The sequence below is a fragment of the Equus caballus genome, chromosome 7 (genome assembly GCF_041296265.1).
Source record: "Equus caballus isolate H_3958 breed thoroughbred chromosome 7, TB-T2T, whole genome shotgun sequence".
Lineage (NCBI taxonomy): Eukaryota > Metazoa > Chordata > Mammalia > Perissodactyla > Equidae > Equus > Equus caballus.
Genome location: NC_091690.1, coordinates 47,387,880 through 47,414,426, shown reverse-complemented (window position 1 = coordinate 47,414,426; position 26,547 = coordinate 47,387,880). Strand labels below are relative to the sequence as shown.

At 61.4% G+C, this 26,547-nt stretch overlaps 1 protein-coding gene across 17 annotated transcripts in view; it reads left to right on the top strand.

The window, feature by feature from the left end:
• NFIX (nuclear factor I X) overlaps positions 1-26,547 on the top strand; it is a 90,936-nt gene that overhangs the window by 56,617 nt on the left and 7,772 nt on the right. For 7 of the 17 annotated variants that reach the window (XM_070273039.1, XM_070273046.1, XM_070273040.1 and 4 more), the window contains exons 3-8: positions 13,525-13,587; positions 13,906-13,980; positions 14,323-14,443; positions 15,486-15,622; positions 18,445-18,567; positions 20,667-20,842. In XM_070273039.1, coding sequence (XP_070129140.1) covers positions 13,525-13,587; positions 13,906-13,980; positions 14,323-14,443; positions 15,486-15,622; positions 18,445-18,567; positions 20,667-20,842 — 695 coding nt within the window. Of the gene's footprint in view, positions 1-13,524; positions 13,588-13,905; positions 13,981-14,322; positions 14,444-15,485; positions 15,623-18,444; positions 18,568-20,666; positions 20,843-26,271; positions 26,420-26,547 lie in introns of all 17 variants that reach the window. The other 10 variants (XM_023645284.2, XM_023645285.2, XM_023645283.2 and 7 more) reach the window with 3 other exon arrangements.

The following is a 26,547-nucleotide window of genomic DNA, read 5'->3' as shown; positions in this document are numbered from 1 at the left end:
TGGGGCAAGAGGCCCCTGAATTTCCACACTGTTAGGTTTGGTTGTGGTCCAGCGGCGCAGGGCAGGGGGCGCCACCTCACCCAGTTAGCTAGATGTTGGGCTCCCCGGGGAAGGCAGCCTCCCTCCCTCCCCAACGCGGCGGCCCCAGTCCACGCTAACCTGGAGGCCTGGGCCTCTCTGCCCCACCTCCCACTTTTTTCCTTTTCCCTTTTAACAGCTTATAAACATCCTTCTCCCATCTTTTTGGCTGTGCTCCCAGAAGGGGGCTGTTCAGGACTCCGGAGGGCCAGGGAGAAAGGCAAGCTCCCTGAGCCTGAGGGAAGAAGGCTGCTGGAACTGGGTCCCCCTGCCCTGCCAGGACAGTTACAGGTGACCCCAGGATCAGGGGATGGGGGATGGCCTGTGTTGGGCTGAGCTGGGGACACCCAAGCAAGAGAGGGGGGCGTCGAATGGCCAGAGGGTTGTACAGGGGCTTCTGCTGGCCTCCAGGGCTGAGCAGGGCACCTTCCTGAGGGTCTGTCCCCAGGCAAGTCCCCGCCTTTCCTGTGGGCTCCACCCCCGGCAATGTAGAGCTCAGACTCCTGTCTGGCCCAGGGCATGACCTCAGGCTCAAGACTTTAAAAGTGTCTGAGCTTTCACTTCCCCAACCAAGGGGACCGACTCTTACCAGCACTGTGCTGCTTTGTAAAACTGCTCACTGCCTCCTCTGGCCAGATGGGTAAGGTGGGGAGAGTATCTGAGAAAAAAGAGCCAGAACCGAGACACGGGAAGCCAGGCACACTGGGATTAAAGCCCAGAGTGGGAGGGGGGAGGCGAGGCGCTGGGAGTGAATACATGAGCTGCGGTTTTCATCTGATGCCTCAGAGCAGTGGGTCCCACTAGGGCTGATTCTGCCCTCAGGGGACGTTTGGCAACGGCAGACACATTTTTGGTTGTCACAACTGAGGGGGTGTGATGCTACTGGCATCTAGTGGGTGGAAGCCGGAGATGCTTGTATCCTACAGTGCACAGGATGGCCCCACCACGGAGAATGGTCCATGGGGCAGGGGTTGAGACCCTGGCCTGGAGTTTTGCCCTCTAAGGAGATTTAGGTACCCGCTCTCCCCCCGAGCCATCCTGTCCCACCTCTGTCCTCGCCTGCAACATTTGCATCCTCTCGTCTTCCTCCTCCACCATCAGGATTCACACATCACATCCACACATGTGCATGCATGCATGCACACACGCTCACACCTTCCAAATTCACACACATCAGGGTTTTCACATGCACTCACACACACACAAAAATCTAGGAAGTCTGTCCCGCGCCTAATTGAATTAAAGGCCTGGGGTTTGGCAGGACACTGTGTATCTGAGCTGCAGGACAGGACGCTTCAGGCTCCCTGCGGTTCCAGCTGCTGCTGCTCCTCTCCCCTCTCCCCTTCCCCCACTTCCCAGGCCAGGGGCCTCCTCCTCCCTTCCCTTACCGCCTCACTTTCTGCTACTGCTGGCAAGAGGCTGGGCCTCCTGAGGAGCAGGTGCTCCTCAGCAGGAGGACAAGGGGCTGTCTGGAGTAGAGTTGTCCAGGCCAAGCCCGTATTCCAGGTTTTCTGCTGCTCATGCATGGGGTGGGAGCCGGAGGGTGCCCAGGGTTGGAAGGTGGTTGGAAGCAGGGACGCACTTCTTGGCCAAATGTAAAGCTACCAAGCTCTGCGTGAAAGGTGTGAGGGCTCTGGGGCCTGCACCCCTGCAGGAGTGGTCAGGAGTCCTAATGGATGGGGTGGGGTCCCTGTGGAGGGCATACAGTGCTGGGGGACTGCCATCCCTCAGGTCTCCTCCCTTACCTGAGCAGGGTGGGGGATGGGGTGTGCTGCAGAGCAAAGGGGATTCTTTTCAGTGTCTCTCTCCTCCCACCCCCTCTTTGGTCTCTGCTATGGCAGGCTCTGGGGGTGGGCGTGTTCTCAGCCCCCCTTTACGACCCTACCCTGGCCCTCCTTGGGGAGCAGAAGTGAGCTCAGGCCCTACCTCTCATCTGAGGGGGACCCCAGCACCAGAGCCCAGCCCTCGCTTTGAGGCAGCCCTGCATGAACCACCCCTAGCCCAGAGCCCGAGGTCGTTGGAAAGGGCCTGCATCTGGAATGGGTGTAGGAGACACCCGGGGCCTCACTGTGGGCATCAGGGGCGTGGTCAGCCAGCCTGTGCCTCTTGGGGCACCATTTCCTAGCACATGCCTCTCTGGCCATGGCTTTGTTGGGAGCCTGCTGCATGCAGAATCGGCCCCCCAAACCCCACAGCCTCAGAGCAGCCTGAGCAAGCTGCTAATGACTGGCAGCACTGGCAGCCAGGGGGCCTTTCGGAGGAATCCAACCCAGCCCAGCCTCGCTTGTGTGACCCTTGGTGCTTGGGTACAGAGGGGGCAGGGAGCAGTCCTCCCCTCCACCAGCTGACAGGAGGATTGGGAGAAGGACAGGGGGCCGGAGAAGCGGCCAGGTCCAGTCCGGAGCCCTGAGAAGGGATCTGCACTGCCCAGGGTCATGGCGGGGGGGGGGGGGGGGGGGGGGGGGGGGCCTCACCTCGGCTAACCTCCGCACTGAACAAAGGGGCCTTTTTCCCGCCTGCCCGGGAGGGTGCGCCTGCCCCACTGCTGCCACCACGGCGAGGAGCGCTGGTGGGGTTTTTTTCCTTCCTGACTTTTCTCCGCTTCTCTCTCTCTTTGGGTCCTGATCTCTGACTTTCTAGTCTCCATTTTTCACTTTTTGAGAGAGGTGAAAAAATAGGGAAATATCCCTTCTCAAGCGTTTATCAAGCGCAGAAGCAGGTCTGTGCTTCCAAAAGGTGGGGGCATCTTGGGCTGGTCAGGAACACTCCTGGAGTCAGGCGGCCACAGACTCGCCCCCATCCAGGGCAGCCCCGCTCCGGGCGAGCAGGCAGGGACTCAGAGCCGTGGTGGGGCCGCGCAGGGTGGGCCCAGGCTCATTGGGTTACCCCGCCAGCCATGCTCCTGGCAGCCCCCCCTTGCTCGCCGGTTCCCCGGCCCCCTTCCATCCGGCCCCCGCGCCGCAAGCTGTTCCTAATCAATGAGGATGGGAAGCTCGACCCTCACGTCACGTCACGGGATGTGCTTGGCAGCGGCAGCACCGACAAACGCTGCCTCGGGCAGCACAACCCAGCCTCCGAGTGGCCTGGGCCCAGCCGGGTCCTCCTCCTCGTGCTCGGCCTCGCGGGTGTGCAGAGGGCACCCGGGGCCCAGGAGCCCCGGCGGCGCAGGTCTGCCGCCGCCGCCAGCCTTAACTCGCTGCGCCACCTAGCCGCGGAGGGCGGGAGTGCGGCGCCGCCGCCCGGGAGCCCCTTTCGGTCTTCACGGTGTCGTGAGTGGGTTCCGTGGCGCCTGCCAGCCTGGGCGATCTGTGTCGTTTTGTCCCCTCAGCAGCCTGGACTGTCCTAGCCGTGCGTCTGGGGAGCTGCCTCCTACCAGGTGCCAGCCCCTATACTCTGTCCTGGTCCAGGCTTCTGGAAGATGCCCCTCCGCTCCTCCTCTGCTCCCTTGCACTGTCTGTGCCTTCCTTATGTATGCTGGGTGCTTTGTGGTGTATAAACCAGCTCATCTCCTCCTCTGTAAGAATTCCCGCTGGTGTCTCACCACGCCATCCGAGGCAAGCCTGGCTTGTGCTGCACAGGGAGGAGAGGAGGCCTGGGAGACATGCTGTGCATCTCATAGCAGCAGGTCTAGGATTTGGACCCCAGGCTCTGATTCCAGGCCCAGGGCCCCTTCCGGCACCCAGAGCTGTCTCAGCCCCTCAGGAGGCCGCCTTCCTGCCTACCCCTTCAGCCCAGTGTGGGCCGGAGGGCTCTGAGTTGGAGATTTGGAGTCAAAGGCCCAAATTCCTCTGCACTGCTCTGGACATGGGCTGCCTTAAGTCCTCCAGGGTGGGGAGAGAAGCACGCCTGCGAGAGGGCTCCCCTGCCCTGCCCTGCCTTTTCCAGGGAGGCTCCGGCTCCTTCCGCTGGTCAGTCCCGCCCTGGGATGTGGGCCCAGCTGTGCTTTGCAGGAGGATTAGCGGTGCTGCGTTTCCATGTCAGTTCCCTGAGTGTGAGTGTCAAGGGCTGGGCCTCCAGGAGAGATGTTCTCTCCTCGGCAAGGGGAAGGTGCCAGCTAGCGGCCGCCTCTGTCCCCGAGTGCTCAGTGTAGCCACGGTTGAAGGGTGAAGGACCTAGAAGTGTCTCTTCAGAGTATTGTCCACTCCAACCGCACCTCCAGGATGCAGTAGTGAACAAAACACAGACAGGACCTGACCTCAAGGGGCTCAAGGTCTGGAGGGGCGCTCCTGGCCAAGAACCTCTGGCCTGAGAGGCCTGGTGGCCAGGTCCTTGGGGCTCTTGAGCTGTCTGGAGCCAGAGTCTCTCCCTCCCTGCCCTGGCCCAGCCTGAGGGTCCCAGCGCGGACCGGATTTGGAGGAAGCGCTGCTCAGCTTCCAGCCTCCAGCAGAAATTCTCCACTCAGACATTGGAGGATGGCGTGTGTTTCTATTTGTTCTTCCATGAGCTGGAGTTCGTGTCCCCCCACAAGGCAAGTCCCCAGCAGACGAGGCTCCTTTAGGCCCACCAGCCTGGGTGCCAGGTGCTGTCCCTTAGGAGGCTAGGAAGTCAGGCACCTGAGGTTGAGAGTCAGGTGGCCTCGGCCTGCTCCCCTTTCCCCCAGGCTCCCGGGGTTCCTGGACAGATTCTCCCAAGGAAAGGGGGCAGCAGGAGGCAGGTGGGGCAGGACTGCACTCACGGCCAGAAAGATAGAGCACGAGGAGGCTGGGGGGCCCTCATGCTCCTGCACCCCTGCTGTCCGCTGGCCCGCTTTCCGCAGGTGAGGAGACCCCGACCGTGGGGGCCTTCCCCTGCCCAGGGCTGAGTTTCCTCTCTGTGGGGACTCACCTCGCCACTCTCTTCTCCTGGTCACTTGTTCCTTCTCTGCACCTCCTCCCCGTCCTCTGCCTCCCCTCCCTTCCCTAGAACATTGCAACATTGCAAGGCTGGGCGTGGAGGGGCCTGGGGTCTCCCCAGCCCCTCACCTGCTAACCACCTTCCGGACGGATGCTGGCAGCTGGATGCAGCCCAGGCGGTTGTGCTCACGAAGCCGCTCCTGAGTATTTTCAGGAAAGTTTTCTCCCCACTTCTGGCATTTTTTTTTTTTTTTTTCCAAAGGAGTCATTTCCTCCTCTGCTTTCTCTCTCCCCCTTTCCCTGCCTCTCTTGGACCCTTCTCCCGCTCTGCTGCTTTCTATCGCAGGCTTCTTTCTTTGAACCACTTTGCTTTGGCCTGACTTGCTATCTTGGCCCCTCCCTCTCTTTCTCTTTTGGTTTTAACCTTGTCTTTTTGACATTCTCTTGCTCTGGGGTTCACTGCCTCCTTCCCTCCTTCCCCCAAACTCCCGCATGTCCCTCAAGCGGCCTGCAAAGCCTCTGCCTCCGCCTTCTCGGCCGGGTTGGCATTGGTGCCCGGAGGACTCTGTCCCTTTACAAATAATTAGACCAAGGGCAAGTGTATTTGGGGGTGGGAGGAGGGTGATAGCCTGGCGCTGGGAGGTGGGGACGCTATTAATAGTCCTAAAAGCAGCTGGGGGTGGGGGCGGTTGTCTGGCCAGGCCTGGCCTGGGCAGCTCAAAGGGCCAGAAAGGGCAGCGCTGAAAATAGCGGGTGGGGGTGGGGGCGCAGCTCCGCAGGCCCCTAACCTGAATGTGGGTACCCCCTCCTCAGGGCCTGCGTCTTTTCTTGGCGTGCGGGGTGCGGGGGGCATTCTCTACTGTCAGTTTCTACCAGGTTGGGGGGGAACAGAAGCTTCAGGGTCTGGGGGCAACTTTTCTGGACCCCACCATCACATGACTCCTAGCCCCAGGCTCTCTTGGAAATGCTGGCTCCAGCTGCTGGCTGAGTCGTGGCACCAGCCGATGCTGCCAGGAGAGGCGTCCAGCCGCCCATGGGGCAACGCCTATGCTCCTGGTGTCCTCAGCTCTTGTATCTCCAGGGCTGGACTAGGATGGGCAGGGCCTTGGGCCCGGCACCCTCCGAATCCAGGAGCACAGGCATTTTCTCCCCCTTCCCTCTTGGCCTTGCCCATCTCCTGGCCTTCCCTTTCCCTGCCTCCCCACTGTTTCCAGTGTGGTGGCCTCCGGAGACCATGTACTGCGTCCTCGGACAGTGGAGGGATGCATCTGTGGAAGGCGGCTGGGCTGTGGCTTTATTTCCAGAGGAACTTCTCTACCCCTCTTTGCAGATGGTAACGGGCCAGGCCCCAAGGGAGCCCCTTGGCTCACTGGCCATGGTCTTTGGGGTCAGACACCAAAAAACCGCAATATAGGGTATACTTAATGTGTCACAAAGAGTATAAGCTCCTGTGGGAGGGGAGCTGAGGGTTAGCCACAGGGTCCCCGCCAAGGTGGCATTTGAGCTGAGCCCGGAAGGAGGAGTAGGATTTCAGCCAGTGGAGGTGAAGGGAACTGGCGATCCCGGCGGAAGGCAGGACTGTGAGCCGGGCCCTGGGCTAATAAACACCTTAACCTGTTTCCTCCTGTAGTCCTCTCCTGAGGGGGAGGGCAGGGTCTGCCTCTGACAGCCCAGGAAGCATTCCAGAACTTGGCTGAGATTCTGGAGCATGGGCATGACCTCAGGCGGAGCCCCGTCTGCTGTTCCTGGCTGCCCACCTCTATCTCCCCTTGCCCTTGGTGTGCCCCCTTTGCCCCTTGGTGCTGAAGGGAGGCCCCCCCCCCCACCCAGGGCGGGGTGTCCTCAGGGGTAGTGCATCATTGTACCTGCCTTGAGTGGGCGTGCTGTCCAGACCAAGGACGCCTCCCTGGGCAGGCCTAGAGCAGAAGGCTCCTGCCTCCCTCTGTGTCCCTGCAGGTCCCTCCCTTTGCCTCCTTCAGTAGCCCCTGCTGCGCCTTCAGTCCCTCTCTGATGGGAATTCTGCTCTGATGGGCCTTACCTCTGGAACATCCCGGATGGTGTTACTGCCAGGCCCTGGGTCTGCTCACTGACTCCATAGACAGTCATGGAGAGCTGAGGTCTGAGGTGCTTGGGGTTGGGTCTGGGTCCCCACAAAGGGCAGACCCAGGAGGAGCCTGCAGGCCCACCAGCATCTCCCAGAGCTGCTGTGGGTGGGAGTCTCATGCATTGACTACTGGGCTGGGCTTGGAGAGGTAGCTGATAGGCTGGGCTCTTTCCCTCCATCCACCTGCTGCGTGCTCTGCTCTGCCCCAGGATCTGCCCCTCCTCCTCTCTTCTTTGATGGGCACTGTCTGTCATCCCATGGGAATGAGCAAGTGGGTACCCATTTTCCCAGGACTTTGGTGCCCAGGCCCCATCTCTAGTTCTCCCTGGGCTGGGGGCAGTACTAAGAAAGCTGCTCCTGGCAAATGTGGGGCAGAGAGCACTGAGCAGCTCACACTGTGGGGGCACCCTGGAGGCCTCAGGGCTGCTTTCCAGAGCCCAGCCATTGGAGCCCACTCTGCTGCTCTCCTGGGCAGCAGATGAGCCCAGGGACTTGCCTTCTCCCTTCCCACAGCCTCACTGCCTGGCGGTGAGCCCGGCAGGAGCCAGACCTGGCCTCGCTCGGGGGATCACAGACAGTACCCATGGAGGTGGGGTGGGTTGAGGTGGAGAAGGTAGCCCTGCCATGGTCAGGGACCAAGAGTGGAATGTCCCATCCAGATGCTGGCCCTGGCCTGCTGGGTTCCTGTGGCCTGATCTGCTGTCCCCGCCCTTCCCCCCCTTGATGGCCTTCCTTGAGCCCAGGCCCCAGGGGCAGCCAGAGCAGGTCTAGACTACGTGTGCGCTGAGGGTGCCTGAGCCTGCTCCTCTTCCCTGTCACTCATCCCCTCTGCCCCTGTGCAGGCAACTCCAGTCAAAGGCTGGAGCCCCTTTGGATCCATGAATGGAGGGGGAGGGAGGAAAGGAGAGGTGAGGGTGATGGGGGGTGACATGTCTCCCCACCCTGCCCTTGCCTGCACCCCCACCCACAGCTCAGGGCTGTGCTTCCTGGTCAGGCTCCTGTCTCCAAACATGTGGGGATCTAGAGATGGCAGTGGAGGGAGAAACCTCAGGATGGCTCTGGGGCCTGTGCGTGTGCACACTGGCTTGTGGGAGTGGAGTGGGGAGTGGAGAGAAGGAAGGGAAGATCCTAGAAACCCCTGGGCCTGGCCGGGGCTGAGCCCCACCCCTCTCTGCCCTATGGCTGCCCCGGGTCTGAGGACTTCCTCCTCCTTGAGTCTTCTGTTTGCCGAGACCGGGAGAATCCCTCTGTGCCCCGTTTCCCTAGCCCCCCATCTGTCCGCTGCTCCCCTCCTCAGGGTGTCTCAGATTCTCGGACTTAGGTTTCAAGAGGCACAATAGTTACATTCTCCGGCTCTGATTGCTGCAGGCCGGGCCTCTGGCTCCCCTTGAGATTGGGTTTCCCGTGCCCTGGACACTCAGGAATCACAGAGGAGCTGGGAGAGAGGGAGGGAAGGGGGTACCACGCAGGGGAGGCTGGGATCGGCTCCTGAAGGGATGGCACCCCGAAGAGAGCACGCTCCCTCCCCGCTTGCTTCTCGAACCTCCAGCCTTGGGAGAACCCGGGGAGGCAAGCGCGCCCCAAGGGCTGCTGCCCCAGCCCCCAAGGCCAGCCATCCTGGGGGGCTGGATGGTCCTCTCTGGCCCGCCTGGTGCTTAGCACCAAACATGCTATGCACAGTGGGACCACAGTTCTTCACGCACCCTCTCACTCCACCTTTGTGGGACAGCAGGAAGGGGCTGGGAGCCTCTCCAAGCGTGTGCACATGTCTGAGTGTGCTCGCCTGAGTGTACACATGTACCCGGGTATGCAAGTGTGGGTGTGGTCAGGCCGAGTCTACATGCCCCCTCAGCCCCCAAGAACTTGCTTGATGGGTGATGTGCGTGCGGGCAGCCGGCCAGCAAGTTACATGTGGCCCCTTTCACAGAGAGCTTGCTTCAGGTGCCAGCCGAGGCCGAGCGTTGGCTGCAGCGAGCAGGAATTCCTCCCTCACCTAGCGGGAGCCATAAATACCTCCCTGTCTGTGACTGGAAATATATGTGTGGCTATATATAAAACATGCCGTCACTCAGGGTTCACGTGCACGCTGGGCGGCTCCGGGAGGCTCCGATGAAGAGGCAGAGTCCTCTTGGAAACATGCACACGTGTGCGTGCACACATGCACACACATGCAGACAGGATCCAGAGAGGAAAGGGGGCCGGAGAGAGGGAAAGTGAAGGAGAAGGAAGGACAGAGAGGGGGCACGGAGCCAAGACAGAGCAAAATGAGACCAGAAATGGGATTCCAGAGGGAAAGGCAAAGAGCTGAATAAAGGAAGCAGGGGGCCTCAAGGGCTGAGAAGGGGGAGGGGGTGGAGAAAGGCGGTATTAGGGGGGCTTTGTGGCTGTCCCAGGAGAGGGAGGGACCTGTGGAGGAGAGGGGCCCATGCAGCGGTTGGCCGCTGAGCCTCACCCAGGGCTGGGTGCTGCACGAGCCTCTGGTCCACAGGCCGTTGACGCAGCAGGGTGACTGAGGACATGTGTGGGTGAGTCGGGGGCAGCCCCGGACCCAGAAGCCAAATCCCATTTCAGAGCCTCGCTCTGCAGAGCCCACTCAGGCCCACGCCACGACAGAACCCAGGTTTGTCACCTGCTCCTGCCTAAGCCTCCCTTCCAGAAGCCTCCGCAGTGGCCAGAGCCCTGAGGCCCCTGGCAGGCAAGGCCTCTGCCTCAGAGGTGTGATTCGCGTGAGTGGCCCAGGTTCTGAGAGGTGGCCGGTCAGCACAGCATGCTCCTGGGTGCCTATGAGCCAGCCTGCCCAGCAGCGTCCAGAACAAGCTGTGGGCTCCAGAATCCTCCCCATCCCCAAACCTGACCCAGGGGCAGGGCCCCAATGCCTGCCCGCCCAGGGCGTCCGTCGCTGGGCAGTGGCTGCACTCAGTCTTGGGGAGGCTGCATTTGATGGGCGGTGGGCGGGGGAGGAAGCTGAGAGCATGGAAGGTTCTCTGATCCCCAGCAGCAAGACCGAGGAAAACGGAGCTGCCTCGGGCCTTGGAGAGGTAGTGGTGCCCCTGGCCACTCTGTCCCATCTCCAGTCTCTCCAGGAAGTGAAGGCAGCTGTAGTCACTGAAGAGAAGTGCAGGTAGGGGGTCTGGGTTCCTTTGCCAGCCCCAGTCAAGGTGGCCTTGAACTGGAGGTATGCACTTTAGGGTCCCCACTGCTCTGGCAACCAGGCTAGAGAGAAGGCCAAGGCCGGAAAGGCTGCCAGGGGACGTGACCCCAGAAGGCTGGGGAATCAGAGTGACAGCCTCGGGGGCACAGGCCAGGCAAGATAGGATAAAAGATGGAGCTGGGCACCTGCTCGCCTTGTGCCAGCCGACACCATACCCCTCCACTGGCCCACAGGCCACCAGCTGTCCCATTGTCCCCAGTGAGAAAGCAGACCCTGGAGAGGGGCTCCTGTGTGGCAGGAGCTCACTCATGCACGCCCGCCCTGCAGGGACTGCCAGGGGAGAGCCACCGGTGCTGGGCAGGGGCGAGGGGAGAAGGGGGGCTTCGGAAAGAGGAGCCCCCCGTGCCGCAGTCAGGTCTCCGCCTGTGCTGTTGGCAGGGGCAGCGTGGGGCCTGCGAACAGGAGATAAAGAGTTCAGGCAGAGGGTTCTCTCTCACTAACCGTGGATTTGTGTGTTTGCTCAGCTGGGGGTTCCGATAAGCCCGTTCTGCCAGATAAAAGCCAAGCAGCCATGAGGCGGGGCCTGGGGAGGGTGTCAGAAAGGGGCCTTCGTCCTGCCTGTCCTGAGGCCTAGGGTTGTCCTCTTCCCCAGGGAGCCAGAGAGAGGAGGGGGTCGAGGTGCAGGGTGCTGTGTGCTCCCTGGCATGCCAGCCTTGGGTGCAGCTCCTGACCTCTGGGGCTGGCCAGAAGAGGGCCTGACCTCAGGGCACAGCTTCCCAGAGAGCCCACCATGTAAGAGAGGTGGCCTGGCTGCGCCGCCTCTGGAGGGAAGCCTGTCCACCATGGGCCCAGCAGCCTCCTTCCCCCATTTGTCCACAGTGTGCCCTGAGCTGGCTGGGAGGACAAGCGCCTGTCCCCATCATGTCCCTTACTGTCCTGAGGACCCCGTTGCCTTGGTGGGGGGGGGGGGTCCGCTCTCGCCGAACTAGGTGAGCCCTTGCACCTGGGGACGGCCCATGGGGGCCTTGGCCTCCTTTAGCGAAGCATGGTGCACCCCACCTCGGCTCTCCCAGCCCCTTCCACTTGGTGCTGGCCAGGGGGATGCAGGGGTGCTGCCTGATCAGGACGGTGGGCCCTGGCTGCAGCTGCCCCTGCCGCAGGCTGCCTCTTCTGCCTCCGAGCCCCGGGCCAGATTTCTAGTCTCTCTGCCTTTTGTCCTGGAACTGAGCTGAGCGTGCTGGGGGCCGTGGTGGTGGCATTGTGGGGCCGCCAGCCGTAAGATGGCTGCCAAGGGCTAAAATGGCTGCCAGCAGCGCCCGAAGCAGCCCAGAGGCGCGTGGCAGCGGGTCTGTCGGCACCGGATCCTCGCTCCCGCTTGCTCCCTTACGTGGAGCTAATGGTGATAACAGCAGTAATGTTTCGGGGCAGTGTCCTGGTTTAGAAGGATTTCCTGTCTGTCGTGCTCTCCTGGAGCCCCATTTGTCTCTGCCTCAGTCGCTGGCCAACCTCCATCTCTTTGTCGGGTTCTCTCTCTTTCTGTCCCTGGGCTGAGTGCGCGCATGCGCGTGGCTTTCCTGCTCCACCTGGCCCCTTTCAGAGGGCCAGGACCACTCCCATCGGGTGGGTTCCAGGGCCTTCTCCATCTCCCCTCACTCCCCTGGCGCAGGCCTGGAGGGCTCAGTGTGGACTGAGTTGGTCCCAGGATGGGTGGGTCCTCTGAGCAGCAGAGCTTGGAGTGTGTGCTCCTTGATGGCCTCCATACGCTGGTCCTGCGGCTCTGCCCTTCCTGCCTTACGAAGAGGGAAAGGGTGTCCCTGAGGAGCAGCAGGAAAATACACACACACACGTGAGACACCGTGGGACAGAGATCACTCTCCCGGGAGCATGGAATAAGGTCCTGTGGGTTCTCTCCAGAGCAGAGTGCCACTAGCAAAGAGGGGGCCGTGGTGGGGTTAACCACCCCTAGACCGGCGAGGCAGGAGCGCAAAGGGAGGTGTGGAAGGACGCACTGCAAACCCAAGGGCTCCCTGTAAACCTCTGTCTTCTTAAATTGGAGAAGATTTATTATTACTGTTTGCACTTAAAAAAAATCGAACAAGGTAAAGGATGGCGGAAGTGAGGCCTGATGCTATCCTGGGGGCAGCCTGTCCTTTCCCACTGGCCACATTGGGCAGGCAGCCAGGCACTCGATCGGAGCCGTGGTGGGGGCTTCTGTTCTGCCCTCCGTTCCTCCCGAGCGGCCACAGGGCACCCCGCTGCAATCTCTTGGGCCTTCGGAGTCCTTTAGGAACTTCCTTTCTGGTTACTCCCCACTGTGAGCAGCTTGACTGTGAGGCCAGTACGGGGCAGACTCCCAGGCTGCAGGCTGACCTCAGGTGGGGGTCGAGCTCCGGGAGCTAGGGTTGCTCCAAAGAGTGGGGCCAAGCCCTGGCCACTACTGTGGCACGAGTTTCTGATGCCACCCCCATGTTGTTCCCCTACGAGCAGCTGATTCTTTCCTAAATGCCTCCTTCCCCCTGCCCCACACCCTGCCCCGGCCCCCTCTGCCACCCTCTCGCCAGCTGTCGTGCCCGAGCAGGCATTCTGGAGGTCCCCGTTGTGCCCCTGGCACACAAAGCTTGGAGGGCCTGGGGGGCGGGGCGGGGGGCTTTCCCAAGCTCAGCAAAATATTCACACACACACTCCACCCTGCCCCCAGCCCTCTGTGAGCTCCCACCACACAATGGGCCCTTGTCTTGGGGCTCCCTCTGAGCAGCTGTGGCACTGGGGCATTAGACAGCCCAGACAGGCTGGCACAGAGCGGGCGACGGCGTCAGGGCAAAGCTCCCCCCTCCGTGTTGCCAGGCACTGCCTGTGAGCATAAAGGTGAGGTGGGGGCGGCACCGCAGACAGGACCGGCTCTAATTAATGAAGGGAGAGGAGGAAGGGGCTGCTCCTCGGGGAGCTCGAGCCGGTTGGTGGATGGGGACCCTTGGGTCCGTCCCAGCCATGCAGAGATGGTCGCTGGCTTCTCTCCCTCCTTGCCCGACTCTCAGCCAGTGTTGTTCACCCGCAGGTGACTTTGCTCCCAGGGCACATTGAGCAGTGTTTGTAGACAGTCTTGGTTGCCACAAGTGGGGTGCTACTGGCACCTAGTGGGTGGAGCCAAGGATGCTGCCCAGCACCCCACAGTGCCTAGGACGCCCTGCCACAGAGCAGGATCCAACCCCAGCGTCACCAGTACTTCCTTCCCCCTGGCTGTCTCCCTGGGCTCTGGGGGATGGCGGTGAAAGTGTTTGCAGGGCTGGGGGGCAGCTGCTTGGCTGGCGTTGGTGGGGTACTTTGGTCTTGACCCATTCCCTTCTTTGTGTCTTCTGCAGAATCCGGACAATCAGATAGTTCAAACCAGCAAGGAGATGCGGACATCAAACCACTGCCCAACGGTCAGTGCCCCCGCCCACTGGCCTGTGCCCAGCCTCCGGGGCTGCCCTGCCCCACGTCCTCCTCTGCCCTTCCATGCCCTGGCCCACCTGGCCTCCCTGGGTTCTTCTCCCTCACTCAGCTATCCCTCCACTCACCGTCAGCTGCTGTCCTGAGGGGAGGGCCTCACCTTCGGGACATCCCCTCTTCCATGTGACAAGGGTCCCTCTCCAGGGTCAGCCTGTGGCTGGGATGGGAGCTTGGGAGGGAACAAGTCCAAGCTGGGCTGGGGAGAGCTCCTGGCCTTGCCTCACTCCCTCCCTTGTCCTTTCCCTCTGCAGGGCACTTAAGTTTCCAGGACTGTTTTGTGACTTCTGGGGTCTGGAACGTGACGGAGCTGGTGAGAGTATCACAGAGTAAGTGAGGCCTTTCTCTGGGCTGGGGCAGAGCCCAGCACAGCTTGGGGGGGTGCCTGGGACCCCATGTGCCCCCTGCTGATGAGGTCTTGGCGGGGGGCAGACAGCATTTCCTGGGACGCTCGCTGCCCATGGGCACTGGCTTGGTGGGGTCCAGAGAACCCCATCTCTCCGCTCCACTGCTCTGGAGGGTGACAATCACAAGCAAGGCAGGAGGTTCCCTCAGTAGCCTTCACAGGGAGCTTGCCTCGGGGCTCCTGGGGGCTGCTCACAGGCCACAGAAGGGCCCGCCGGCCTTCTTCCGCACCTCCCCAACCTCATCACCCTGTCGCTTCTCCTCAGCTCCTGTTGCAACAGCATCAGGGCCCAACTTCTCGCTGGCGGACCTGGAGAGCCCCAGCTACTACAACATAAACCAGGTGACCCTGGGGCGGCGGTCCATCACCTCCCCTCCTTCCACCAGGTAAGCCCGGCACCGGCCTGCCCTCTGCCCTCAGGCATCTCAGGTGCTGTTCCCCGCAGCCTGGGTGCTTCAGAAGGTTGGCCCTGGTTGAGGCGCCGGCCCAGAGCAGCCTGGGCCTGCCGTGCTCCTCACTCTGAGCTCCTGCTCGCACTCGGCCCTGGGGACATCGGCTGGAGCGAGGCCCAGCTCTGCCTGGAAGGTGCTTCCATGGGAATCTGAGGAGCCCTCTCTCGGGGACGTGACATTTGAACCCAGCCATACAGGGGCTGGTACGGGTGTGGGGTGGACACACCAGGTAGAGAGAGTGGCCTCTCTCCCAGCTGGGGCTGGGCAGGCCGACAGGGCCCACAGGGGGCTTTGGAGGCCAGAGGAAGGTGGTTAGACTCAAAACCCACTGAAGGGTTTTAAGCAGGAGATGCTGTGGAGGTATGTTCCAGAAAGTAACCTCCAGTAGCAGCGTGCGTGGGCAGGGTGCCGGCCAGTGGGAGGCTGTCCCGGGGCTGGAGTGGAGGAGGGCCAAGGCGGGTGGGAACGTGGTGAGAGGTTTGGGAGCAGTAGGGCCTGATTGGGGCCGGGTGTGCAGGGCAAGAGAGGATCCTGGCCTTTTTAAAAGAACTTGGATGTTTGGCTCATTGTGAGGTTTTTGGCGTTCACTTTGATTTGTTAAAATATTGCATTAAAATATTATATTTTCATATTTATAATATCTTAATATAAAATAACATAATACTTTGACGTTGAGTTTTGTGGCACCCCCTGGCAATTTTGTCCCTGGCAAGTCCCTCACTCACCTTGCCCTGACCCTGGGGGCTGATGGGAAATAGAAGCAGATGAGGGTTCCACTCCCTTCTTTGACAGGGTAGCTGGGGTGGGGGATGAGGGTATCAGGAGAGGAGGAGGGGAGGCAGGCTGGCTGGGGGGCTGTAGGGCTGGCTGGGGGTGGGCACACAGTCAGTGCCCAGTAGTGCTGCTGTCACTAGCGTCCACTCCCCACACGAGGTGCCCACCCTCGGCCTGCCTGACTCCTCTCCTCCTTCCCCAGCACCACCAAGCGTCCCAAGTCTATCGATGACAGCGAGATGGAGAGCCCTGTCGACGACGTCTTCTATCCCGGGACAGGCCGCTCCCCAGCAGCTGGCAGCAGCCAGTCCAGTGGGTGGCCCAACGATGTGGATGCAGGTATGGGCGCCGCAGGGCCTGCCCAGCGCAGGGTGGCCGGGCCGCTTCTGCCCCCGGCCCCCCCATCTGCTGGCGAGCCTCCCACTGGTTCCTCCGCACTGTCTTCTTGCCTCCTCATCTTCCAGAGGAGGGCAGATCAGGCTGGAGCGGGGAGCAGAGGCAAGGAGGGGGCTGTCACGGAGTGGGCAGCAGAGCCCAGGGACGTGGCGGGTGGAGAGCGGAGGCCTGGCCCTGGGCCTCTGGTGCCCTTCCCTTCAGAGGCTCCTTGGCCTCCTTCTCTCGGTGTTTCTGTAGAGAGGTGGCCCTGGCCCTGTGGTCATCATGGTTTGAAGCAGTTTCTCAGTCTGGGTGCTGTGGACATGCAGGGCCATGTCCTTCTCTGGGGTGGGGGGCGGCCTGCACACTGTAGGGTGTTGAGCAGCAGCCCTGGCCTCCACTCACCAGGTGCCAGTAGCACCCCCACCAACCACCAAACCAGGTGCACCAACCAAAAATGTCTGTGGACCTTGCGGCACGCAGCCCAGGGTGGGGACAGACGCATCTGGAGAAGAGAGCTGCTGGTTGGAAGGGCCCAGCTGCACAGAGAGGAGCAGAGCCTAGTAAAGGCTGCGCAGAGCCCTTTGCCAGCAGGGAGTCAGCCTGTGCTCTCCTCCCAGTCCCTTCTGACCGTTCCCTCCAGGGAAACCCACCCACCTTCACCTCCAGTCTTGACAGGAGGTGTGGGCAGACGCAGAGAGCCCAGGTGTCACAGAGGGAGCAGGCCTGTAGATGTGCGTGTGTGCTCACACGTGCGTGAGGAGACTGGCTGCAGGGTACTTTGGCCTGACACACTGGTGTGCAACCTGTGTGTGTCCTGGAGGTGCGGGTGTCTTGGGGCCAGGGAGTGCAGACTCGTGTGTGTGAGGCGTGCATGGGTCTGCCCTGGTCAGGCTGGGGACAGGGGCTTTGCTCTCCGACGCAAGAAGATGAGGGTCTGACCGAGTGGCACTTTGCCTGGTGTTTTCCTGATGTGCCCCCCTGGGAAGGGCCACGTGGATGGGCAGGGCCAGGGCTTGGAGAAGCTGGGCCGGAGTGCAGGGAGATGCTGCTGCTTTCCTGCTGCCCAGATGCAGGCACGGGCTCTGGCTTCTGCTCTCCGCTGCCTGGGAGGAGGTGGGGAGGGCTTTCCTCCAGGCCTTGGGCTGACGGAGTGGGTCTAGCCAGCGAGGCTGCCTCTGCGGTGCCCCTCCCAGGGTCTCTGCATGGCGAGCGGGCACCTCGGCAGCCAGGCCCAGATGCTTCCCTAGGGGAACCTTGGGAGGCCGAGAGAAAAGGGCTTGAGAAGGCCCTGCAGACTCCCCAGCCAGGGCCTTAGTTCAGCAACTGCTTCCTCAAGGACTCGTGTGCCTTGACACCCTGTCCACGGCTGTGTCCTGGGGCGTAGGCCCCCAGGCCCCTGCCCAGACCTGGTTCCCAGGGAGCCCACCCTTCTCCAGCTCCTGCTCTCTCCTTTCTGAGCTCTGCTTGAGTGCCCGTCACTTCCCCTCCTTCCAGCAGTCCTGCCGCGCACGGCCCCCCACATCCTTCTGTAGCACCCCCAGCTGCCTTGCTTTCCCTTCTTTTCCTCCAGACCACCCCCGGCCCCCCCCCCCCCCCCCCCCCCGGCCGTGATGTTTCCCTATGCTGCGACAAATCGCCAATTAAGCAGCCCAGCTGCAGGACGGGGAACAGCTGGGGAGGCGCTGTGCAGCCACGGGGACAGCTGTGCACAGCTGGTGGGGGCGCTCCCCCCCCAACTGTACCAGCTATCAGGTGGCACACAGCTGCCGCCAGATAACACCTCTGCTGGAGGCTGGGAGTGTTCCCTTCCCCCACCTCTTCCCTCTGCGGTTCAGAGCTCTTATTTCTCTGTTCTGCAGTCCCCCACCCCCACCCAAACTGACTGGATTTGTGCCTCAAACATGGCAGCTCTGGAGATCTGGAGTCCACATTGCCCCTCCCAGCCTGGGGCAGCCTCGAGGCTCAGCCCAGGACAGGAGACAAGCTCTCCTGGAGGCCCTGCCCGGGGGGCCTGCTTTGTCGTAACATCTTTTGGATGTCCTGTTGACTGGGCACAGAGATGACCTTGGCTGGCAGCATCAGGCTCCTACAGGGAGAGCTCAAATGGGGTGTTTTCTGTGCCCCTGTCTCCTGCTGAATGCCACCCCGTCTCTGGCACCAGGAGCCGAGCAAAGCCCTGAAACGACCCCTCCTCTGGCAGCCCAGACCCTCTGGGTCCCCTAGCCAGGGAGTCTTCTCCTGTCTAGCTCTGTCCCCAGCCCCTGCCCAGGCCCTCCCGCCCCCTCCCTGCTCTCTTGTCAGGTGTGTACCCCGCTGTGGTCCCTCCGAGGGTGGCTGTGCTCTCCCTTCATGCAGGGAGCCCTGGCCTCTTCCCACAGAGCCCTGGCAGCCCAGGGCCCAGGGAGCAGACCTCAGCCTGGCTCCCTCGGAAGCTGGCTCCTTTGGCTTCTCTGCACACCTTCCCCGCCCCTGCTCCTGCTCCAGCCTTTCACTCTGTGCCCCCTGAGATTGTTACCTGCTCGCCAGAGAGCAGGATGGGCCCCCTTGCTCATCCCCTGCCCAGCACACCCAAGGGCCTCATTTTCCTCTCTGGTTGGAAGCACACAGGGGCTGAGAAACAGCCAGAGGCGGGCAGAGGAGGCCAGAGGGAGCATGGTGGGGGAAGGGGCAGCCGAAAGGGGGCCAAGAAGAGAAGGAGTGAGCTGCTGGCTTCCCGCTCCCGCCTCCCCGCTCCTGCCCCAGCCCAGCTAAACGTGCCCTGTGTTGCCGATTCCTCCCCCCAGGCCCGGCTTCTCTAAAGAAGTCAGGAAAGCTGGACTTCTGCAGTGCCCTCTCCTCTCAGGGCAGCTCCCCGCGCATGGCTTTCACTCACCACCCGCTGCCTGTGCTTGCTGGAGTCAGACCAGGTGAGAAACGGGGGCCCGGGGGGGCAGTGGGGGAGGCGACAGAGCGCGCCGAGGGGCAGCTGGCCTGGTGGAAGGCAGGGGTGCCTGAGTGGTCTGGCAGGCTGCGGGCCCAGGAATCTTTGAGAGCTGCCCGGCCCGGGGCCTCCGCACCGTGTTCCCTGGCACCTCCCACGCTCCTCACTCCTCGTGTGCATCCCTGAGGGCCTGTGTGCTTGCGCGTGAGTGGGGGTGTGTGCACGTGTGTGTGCTGTGTGCGGCACAGGCCTGACTGACTTGCCCTCTGACCGCAGAGGCCTCAGGCCTCTCCTGCCCTGGTCTCCTCTCCTGCCCGCCGTGGGTGGGTGCGAGAGCGCAGGCTTCTCCCTCTGCCTGCCTTTCAGCTCTTCTCTCCCAGCTCCTGGCCAGCCCGGGTTGGAGTGGGGCACAGAGTGACAGGAGCACTTGTAGGAGGACAGGCTCCCTTCTTGGGACCTCCCGGCTCCTTTCCAGAAGAGAAGGGCTAGGCCAAGGGGACCTCGGGTGGCGCCCGGGCTGCTCTGCACGGAAAGAAGCCGCCCGCTGCCTTGGGGGCTGTTCTCTTGCTTCAGTTTCACCCAGAGAGGGTGCTTGAGGGGAGAACACCTCGGTGTTCCCCAGGGGATGGAATCAGGCAGGAAGTTGTGGGAGCTGAGGCCTCAGCATCACCACTCCCTCACTTGTTTTTTCCCTTCCTTGGCACCCATCTGGCAGAAAGAGGCCTGGACTTTTTCTGGAGACTGCCCGGTGTCTGCCCACCGTCTCCAGGGCCCTTCTATAGGACACAGAGAACAGCGAGGTTTACCTCCCGGCTTCCTCCTCGGGGCCTCCTGGCTGGGAGCCCAGAGGCAGCCGGCACTGGGGCAGGGCGTGGTGGCCGCAAGGTGGGGGCGGGGAGCCCAGGCCCTCTGCACAGGCAGTGGGAGGGCAGCAGGCCGCCCCACTCAGCTTTTATGAACTCCAGCGAGAAGCCAAGTTTCCTTAGCCCCTAATGAAACCGAGAGCAAGAGCGAGCTGATTGGAAACAGACGGGAGGGGGAGGCCTCGGCAGGCTGGGGAAGAGCTGGGGCCTGTGCTGGGGTGGGAGTTGTGTGTGCGAGGATATGTGTGCAAGGGCTGAGCACACAAGAATGTGGCCTGGGCAGCAGCGGCAAGGTGCACACCTACTCTCACGCAGGGGCCATGTGTTCTCATGGCGGGGCGGCCTGCGCTGGTGCGGGTTGTGTCTTGATCCAGGGCCCCAGGAGTCCTCTGCCTCCTCTGGTACCTTGCCCTGGCTCCCACCCAGGCACTGGACCAGCAAGGCCAGTGAGGTGCTCGCCTTGGGCGCAGAATGTCCGGGGACACCTTAAATCTCAGTCATCAAGATAAATAATATTTTAATGCCATATTTTAAAAAATTAGAACTATTGCAGAAAACACTTGAGCAAATATCAACCTTTTTTTTTTTTTGAGGACGATTAGCCCTGAGCTAACAACTGCCACCAATCCTCCTCTTCTTTTTGCTGAGGAAGTCTGGCCCTGAGCTAACATCCGTGCCCATCTTCCTCTACTTTATATGTGGGATGCCTGCCACAGCATGGCTTGACAAGCGGTGCGTAGGTCCACACCTGGGATCTGAACAGGAGAACCCCGGGCCACCGAAGCGGAACATGCGAATTTAACCGCTGCCGCGGCACTGGGCTGGCCCGTAAATATCAGCATTTTAAACAAAAGATAGGACTGAGCCTGCACTTGCACAACCCTGCCTTGTGCCTCACCTAACCCTGGCCCTGGTTCCAATCAAATTTATTTACAAAGACAGGCAGCTGGCCTGCGGGCTCTAGTTTGCCAATTTGACTTTTTTTTTTTTTAACATTGTATTAAAATGTAATTTCCCTTGATTACTGAGTTTTTTGGCGCCAGAGGCCAGTGCCTCGCTCTCCTCACCCTGAGCCCGGCCCACTCCTGCCCCATTCTCCGTTTTTGTCAGGACTCTCAGTGCTCTGACCAGCAGTGCCCTTGTCTTCCGTGCCCCCACCCCCACCCCCCGCCACTGCCTCCTAGGCCCTGACGCCCTTTTCCTCCCGCCCACGTGCATGCAGGGAGCCCCCGGGCCACGGCGTCAGCGCTGCATTTCCCCTCCACGTCCATCATCCAGCAGTCGAGCCCCTACTTCACCCACCCGACCATCCGCTACCACCACCACCACGGGCAGGACTCGCTGAAGGAGTTTGTGCAGTTCGTGTGCTCGGATGGCTCGGGCCAGGCCACCGGACAGGTGAGTCCAGAGGGCCCTGGAGCCCGCCACCGCTCATCTCTGCGTCTGTCCATCTGTCTCAGGGCTCACAGAGAGAGGGCCCGAAAGCCAGGAGCCATCTGCGGCTGGAGCAGCTGAGAGCCGGGAGTGCCGAACGCCTCGTTCTTCTGGGTCTGGGGTAGGGGTCTGTGTGTCATGCCTGGGCCTGCCCAGCACGGTCCACCGAGCGGCTGGGCCCACCTTGCTGGGCCTCCTTGCCCTCCCCAGGGTCTCTGTTTCCCCAGCGGGAGTGTACCCGTGATCTGTCCAACCTGGGCCCCGGTCCCTTACCTCCTAACACCTGTCTTAAGCCTCAGGGCTGCAAAGATTTGGTAGGGTTCTAGACTCAAGGTTGCCCAGCCTCAGCACTATTGACACTGGGGCTGTTCATTCTCTGCGGTGGGGGGCCGTCCTGTCCTGTGCACTGTGGGGTGTGGAGCAGCGTCCCTGCCCCTGCCCCCATCGCAGCAGCAGCACTGCCCCTCCGCAGTCTGAGACAGGGAATGCCTCCAGACTTCACGTGTCCTGGGGGCATCGTCCTCCACACGGGCTGTCGTGGAGACTCCCGTTGGCAGGACTCGTAACAAGGGTTCTAGGTCAGTTACGATTCTGGAGTGAAGCCCTTCTGCTTCTCAGTCTGGGAGAGAGACTGGCTCCCCAGGGAGCTCGGCTGCCCTGCTGCCCTCCTCTGTCCACAAGCCTGAGGGCTTGGTCACTGATGAGCGGAATCATGTGGCTGTTCAGCAAAGGATTATCCCTGGTGGGAGGAGGCCAGAGGTGACCCTTCGGTGGGACAGTAGTCCTTGCTTATTCCCTGGGAGACCACGCGGGGTTGGGACACGGTGGTCTCTAGACCTCTGGGAAGGTTCCGGAGCCCCAGCAGCACGCTACACTATGAGAAGGCCCAGTGCCTTTGCCCCGAGCCGTTCTGGTCTGGAAGCACTCTGTGAGAGGTCCACTGGGGAGGATGCTCGAAGGGCCACGGTGGGGAAGGGCGTTCAGAAGCCCCCGCCAGAGGCAGTCCAGGGAAGGCGGCAGGTGGCCCTTGGCCTCTTAGCGCAGTGCTGCCTCAGGGTGCTGTGTGCAGAGCAGGCATCTGCTATGTGCTGGGGTCGTGATCCAGGGCAGGACCTCGCTCGGCGTCCTCACTCTCACTGTCCACAACGGAAGCTGGTCCTCTTCTTCCCCCTGCACTCCCTCCTTCCGCTTTCCTCGTCTCCTTTCCCCCTCTGCCCTGCGAGGGTTTCTCTTGCTGCCTCTTCAGCTCCTTAGCACCCTCAGAGCCTTGCCTGTCTCTTTGGATGGGCTCTGTCCACTTTGAGAGGCATGGAGGGAAAAGTGGATGTGACCCCCGACAGCTATTGCCCTTCCTTCAGAGACACCGGCAGAGTCTATGGGAGCTGCCAGCCTGTGTCCCAGCTCCAAGGAGCCTGGGGGGAGTATGGATCAGGGAGGCCAGACATCCCGCTTTGCCCATTTTCTCACGTCCAGAGGCAGCTGGGGTTTGGAATCAAAAAGAGATTGACCTGGGGGAGCAGTTTAGCCCAAAGAGCCACCCCTAATGCACAGGACCCTTGAGAGTGTGGGTCAGTCCATCCCTGGACATCCTGACAGCTGGGTCCTGAGCTTCTCCTTGACTTGGCCAGTCAAGATTAAGGGCTCACTTGGCCTAGAAGGTTCTCGTCTTGAGGCAGGTGCTTGCTCCGAGTCGACCATGGACAAAATGCTGCAGACAGGGGTGCAAACAGCCACCCTGGTTAAACAGAGAGTCTAGCCCAGGTGGGGCCTCTCTGGGTTTCCTCCTGTGGCCTGTTGTGCCCAAGGTGGTGGCAGGGTGAGGGGAGTGAGCCTGCTCCGTGGGGCCCAGCTCCTGAGAGGGGGCCAGAGACGGCACCATGCTCTGGAGGGGGCACAGCCGGCCGCGGGTGTGGCAGCTGACCTGGCAGCAGGCTGTGCTAGCTCCGCGACCACCTCCAGAGCAGCAGTTCTCAGTCTCAGAGCACACGAGAGTCAGCTGGAGGCATCGCCAACGCCCAGGTGCCCGGGCCTCAGCTGATTCTGAGTCAGCAGGTCTGGGGTGGGACCGAGAAGCTGCATCTCTCTCCTAGTTCTCAGGTGCTGCTGCTGCTTCTGGTCAGGGGACTCACCTTGAGAACCACTGATCTAGAATCTGAAGTTACAGATCATATTTGCAGAAAAATATATGCATACAAAAATGTCACAGACAATTTGCAGACAGGTTTCCAGGTGCCCCTCTGGCTCATCCTCCGGCCCCAGCATAAGTCCCTGATGGAGGAGAGCCACATCAGCGAAGGCCGAGGGCAAATGGAGACACCACTTGGTGGAGATGCAAAGGGCAGAAAGAGGATGCCTGGTTAGCTGCATTTCTGGCAGAGAGAAGAGACTGCCAAGCGCACGAGATGGAGGAGCTGCAGGCCCGATGGGAGAGCATGACTCTGGGAGGCAGGAAGCGTGGTTCCAGCTCAGCCTTGACCACCAGCGCCGGAACGGACAGCCCTGCGTCTGCGTCTGTTAGAGGAGAGTCGGGAGCTCTCCCGGGCTCTAGGTTCCTTCTAGCTTTGAACTCACAGATTGTAAGGCACTGAAAAATCACAAGACCATGAGAGTTTTAAAACCTCAAGTTGTTCCCCAACCAGAGCTAAGACATCCTAGCCTGGCTGGCAGTGGCTTCTAGAAACTGAAGGTTGTAAATCCCTGAGTTTCAATGTCCAGCCGTATTGGGCTGGGATTTGCTTTATCAAATGGGATTAGTGATTTTGATCCTCGGAGGAGGAGACAGGCTCTCAGGACTAGAAGGAGGCAGAGACTGCCATGTGGGAGCAAGAGCTGCCTGGAAAGCCCCTGTGTCCCACCGCTGGGGGCCCACGCTCAGGACGGCCTGGAGAGAAGAAGCGAGGCTGCGACCTGTCAGGACTGTGCCGTTTCCTGCTCTGATGGAAGAACGAGCTAGGAAGCAGACAGACCATGGAAGTCAGGGCAAGCAGTTGCTGCTTGTAACTCAGCATCGCTGCTGCATGGCCGCAAACCCTTGCCCTCTGGCCTGTGCTCTTGCCTGGGACCGAAGGGTCTGTTTCTGAAATGACACCTGGCACAAAGGGGCTCCAGCCCAGGACACAGTTGGGGGCCAGCAGCCACTGCTCACTTTTGTCAAGGGCCTTTGAGTGGGCAGGGAAGATAAGTAAAGGGAACCATTTGGAGGGACAATGTCAGACCTAAGTGCTGATCATAAGTGAGGGATGGAGGGTGGAGCAGCCAGAGCTCAGAAGGGCATGGTCCACACAGCCGCCCAGGGGCTCTGTGGTTTGAAAGCGCAGCGAGATGGACTAGTTGATTTAACTCAGTCAAGGGAGCTTGAGTGCTGCACGCTTGGGCCATACAGAGGTGACGTTCTGCTGGCTGGTCAGGGAGCCTGGGGGGTGGCCTGCTTCGAAGGCTCCAGTGGAGGTCCAGAGCATCCCAGAAGAAGAGGCAGAGAGAGGTGGATGGTGATTCAGGGAATCAGGCCGGCCCCCTCGGTGGGGACGTGTTGTCTGAGCAGGCCTCGAAGGGTGTGGGGAAGGGTATTCTAGACAGATGGTTCTGCAGGGAGCCAGTGTGCAGCCCTCACTGCTTCGGCTGTGTTCTGGAAACCCCAGTCGGTTTGCAGGGGCAAGTCCTTGTGGGGAGGGAGTGCAGGGGCGTGAAGGTGGAAGACCCTGTCCAGCTGCACCTTGGGGACCTTCAATGCCCACCTGGGAGACTGTGTTTTGCAGCAGATGCGGTCGGAGCCGTGGAAGGTCTCAGTGGATGAGAGAGGTCTGAGCTCCTTTGCATTTGGGGAAGAGGTTGATGACCCTGCTGGAAAGAATCCACAGGCTCCCTGGAGTCAGACAGACGGGGCCGTGAATGTCAGGCCTGGCCAGTTACAGCCGGGGCTTTTGGGTAAACGACTTCACTGTGCAGGGCCTCAGTTTCCCCAGTTGTGGAGGGGGAGAATAGAGATTCCCCTGCAGCAGGGTTTCCCAGCCGCAGCGCTGTTACGGTGTGGGCCGAGGAGCCTTTGTCCTGGGGCCCGTCCTGTGCATTGTGGGCTGTCCAGTGGCATCCTCTGCCTCCACCCACTCGATGCCAGTAGCGCCCCCCGGGTTGTGCTAACTAGAATGTCTCCCGACGCCGTCAGTGCCCCCCGGGGGGCAGGACTGCCCTTGAGCGAGAACCACAGCCTTGCGGGCTGGTTGGAGGACTGGACACAACATGGGTACAGTGCCTGGTACAGAGCTGGGCACCGGGGCACTGAGCTGATGGGCACACTGTTGGCAAAGGGGAGACCCCTCGGGAGTCTCATTGTCCCAGTCCAGGCGCAGCCAATATGGACAGAAAGACAGTTGGCTGGAGGCATCAAGGGGGTGGGCTCCGCGGGCTCGCCCGCCAGCAGGAGGAACAGCCCCCGCGCCTCCCACTGCCTCGGACCTGGGTGGCTGGGAGGGGCCAGTTCAGGATGAAGAGCTCTGGCCCGGCCCCCTGAGCCTGGGCTGCAGAGGGCATCGAGGGCACTGCCCAGAGCTCCAGGGAGGTCTCTCCAGAGAGGCTGTGCCTGCAAGAGGCCGGGGACCTTGCCCCTCCCTGTGGTGCCGACGTCCCCTGAAGCCCGAAGGTTGCTGAACGCAAGGCCACGCATGGGGCCTGGAGGAGGAAACTCAAGTTTGAGGCACAAGAGGGAATAAAGGACAAAGAGTGGCTCTGGTGACCGGTGTCCCAGCTTCCAAGGGCATCGTACAGGGAAGTCCGCTCGAAGAACCCCACGGGAAGCAGAGCCGGCGGCGATGGATGTTCCTCTCAGGCTGTTCTGTGGCAGATAGGCCAGCACCCGCTGTCGGGCTGCTGGAGCCAAGGGCGACCCCCCAGTGCCTGGCGTCCCCCCAAGGCTGTGACGTGGGGCGGACGTTGGCCCGCCTGTGGTCCTCGATTGGGTCAGCCAGCCCTACCCCATGAAGGGAGGCACGCACGTGTTCTCGGGGGCCGGCAGGGGGCCAGCTGGCGCATCTTTCCTGCCGTAAGAGAAGGTCTTCAAGAGCGTGCGCGTTCTAGGTGCAGCTGCTCATATGTCTAGGTGGCACATTTTGGTACCTAAAACACGTTCCCTAAGAAATAAACCACCCATCGGACACCCCCCTTCCTCCCTCCCACAACTTCAAAAGAGGACCACAAAAAAAAAAAAAAAAAGAGAAACACCCGAGAGACCAAATAGAGGCCTCACACCCTCACCCACCCGTGCCCCGGAGGAGAGGACCCCATCCTGCATCTTCCACCGGGAGCGCCCGCTCTCAGGAGCGAGCTGGCGCGGCCGCGCAGGGGGCGTGTGTCTGTGTGTGATGTGCCTTCATGCGTCACTCTATTTATGTTGTTCGCAGCCCAACGGTAGCGGCCAGGGCAAAGTCCCGGGGTCATTTTTGCTACCGCCGCCGCCTCCAGTGGCCAGACCTGTGCCCCTTCCTATGCCTGATTCCAAATCCACCAGCACTGCCCCAGACGGCGCCGCCTTGACTCCTCCATCACCTTGTAAGTGGACGATGAAACCGGAACCACAACGCCCAGCGCCCCGGCCCATCCAAACAGTTTCACTGCAAAAAGACCCCCTCCCACTGCCAAAGCCCCCCCGACCCAGAGGCCACGGAGCCTGCCACCTG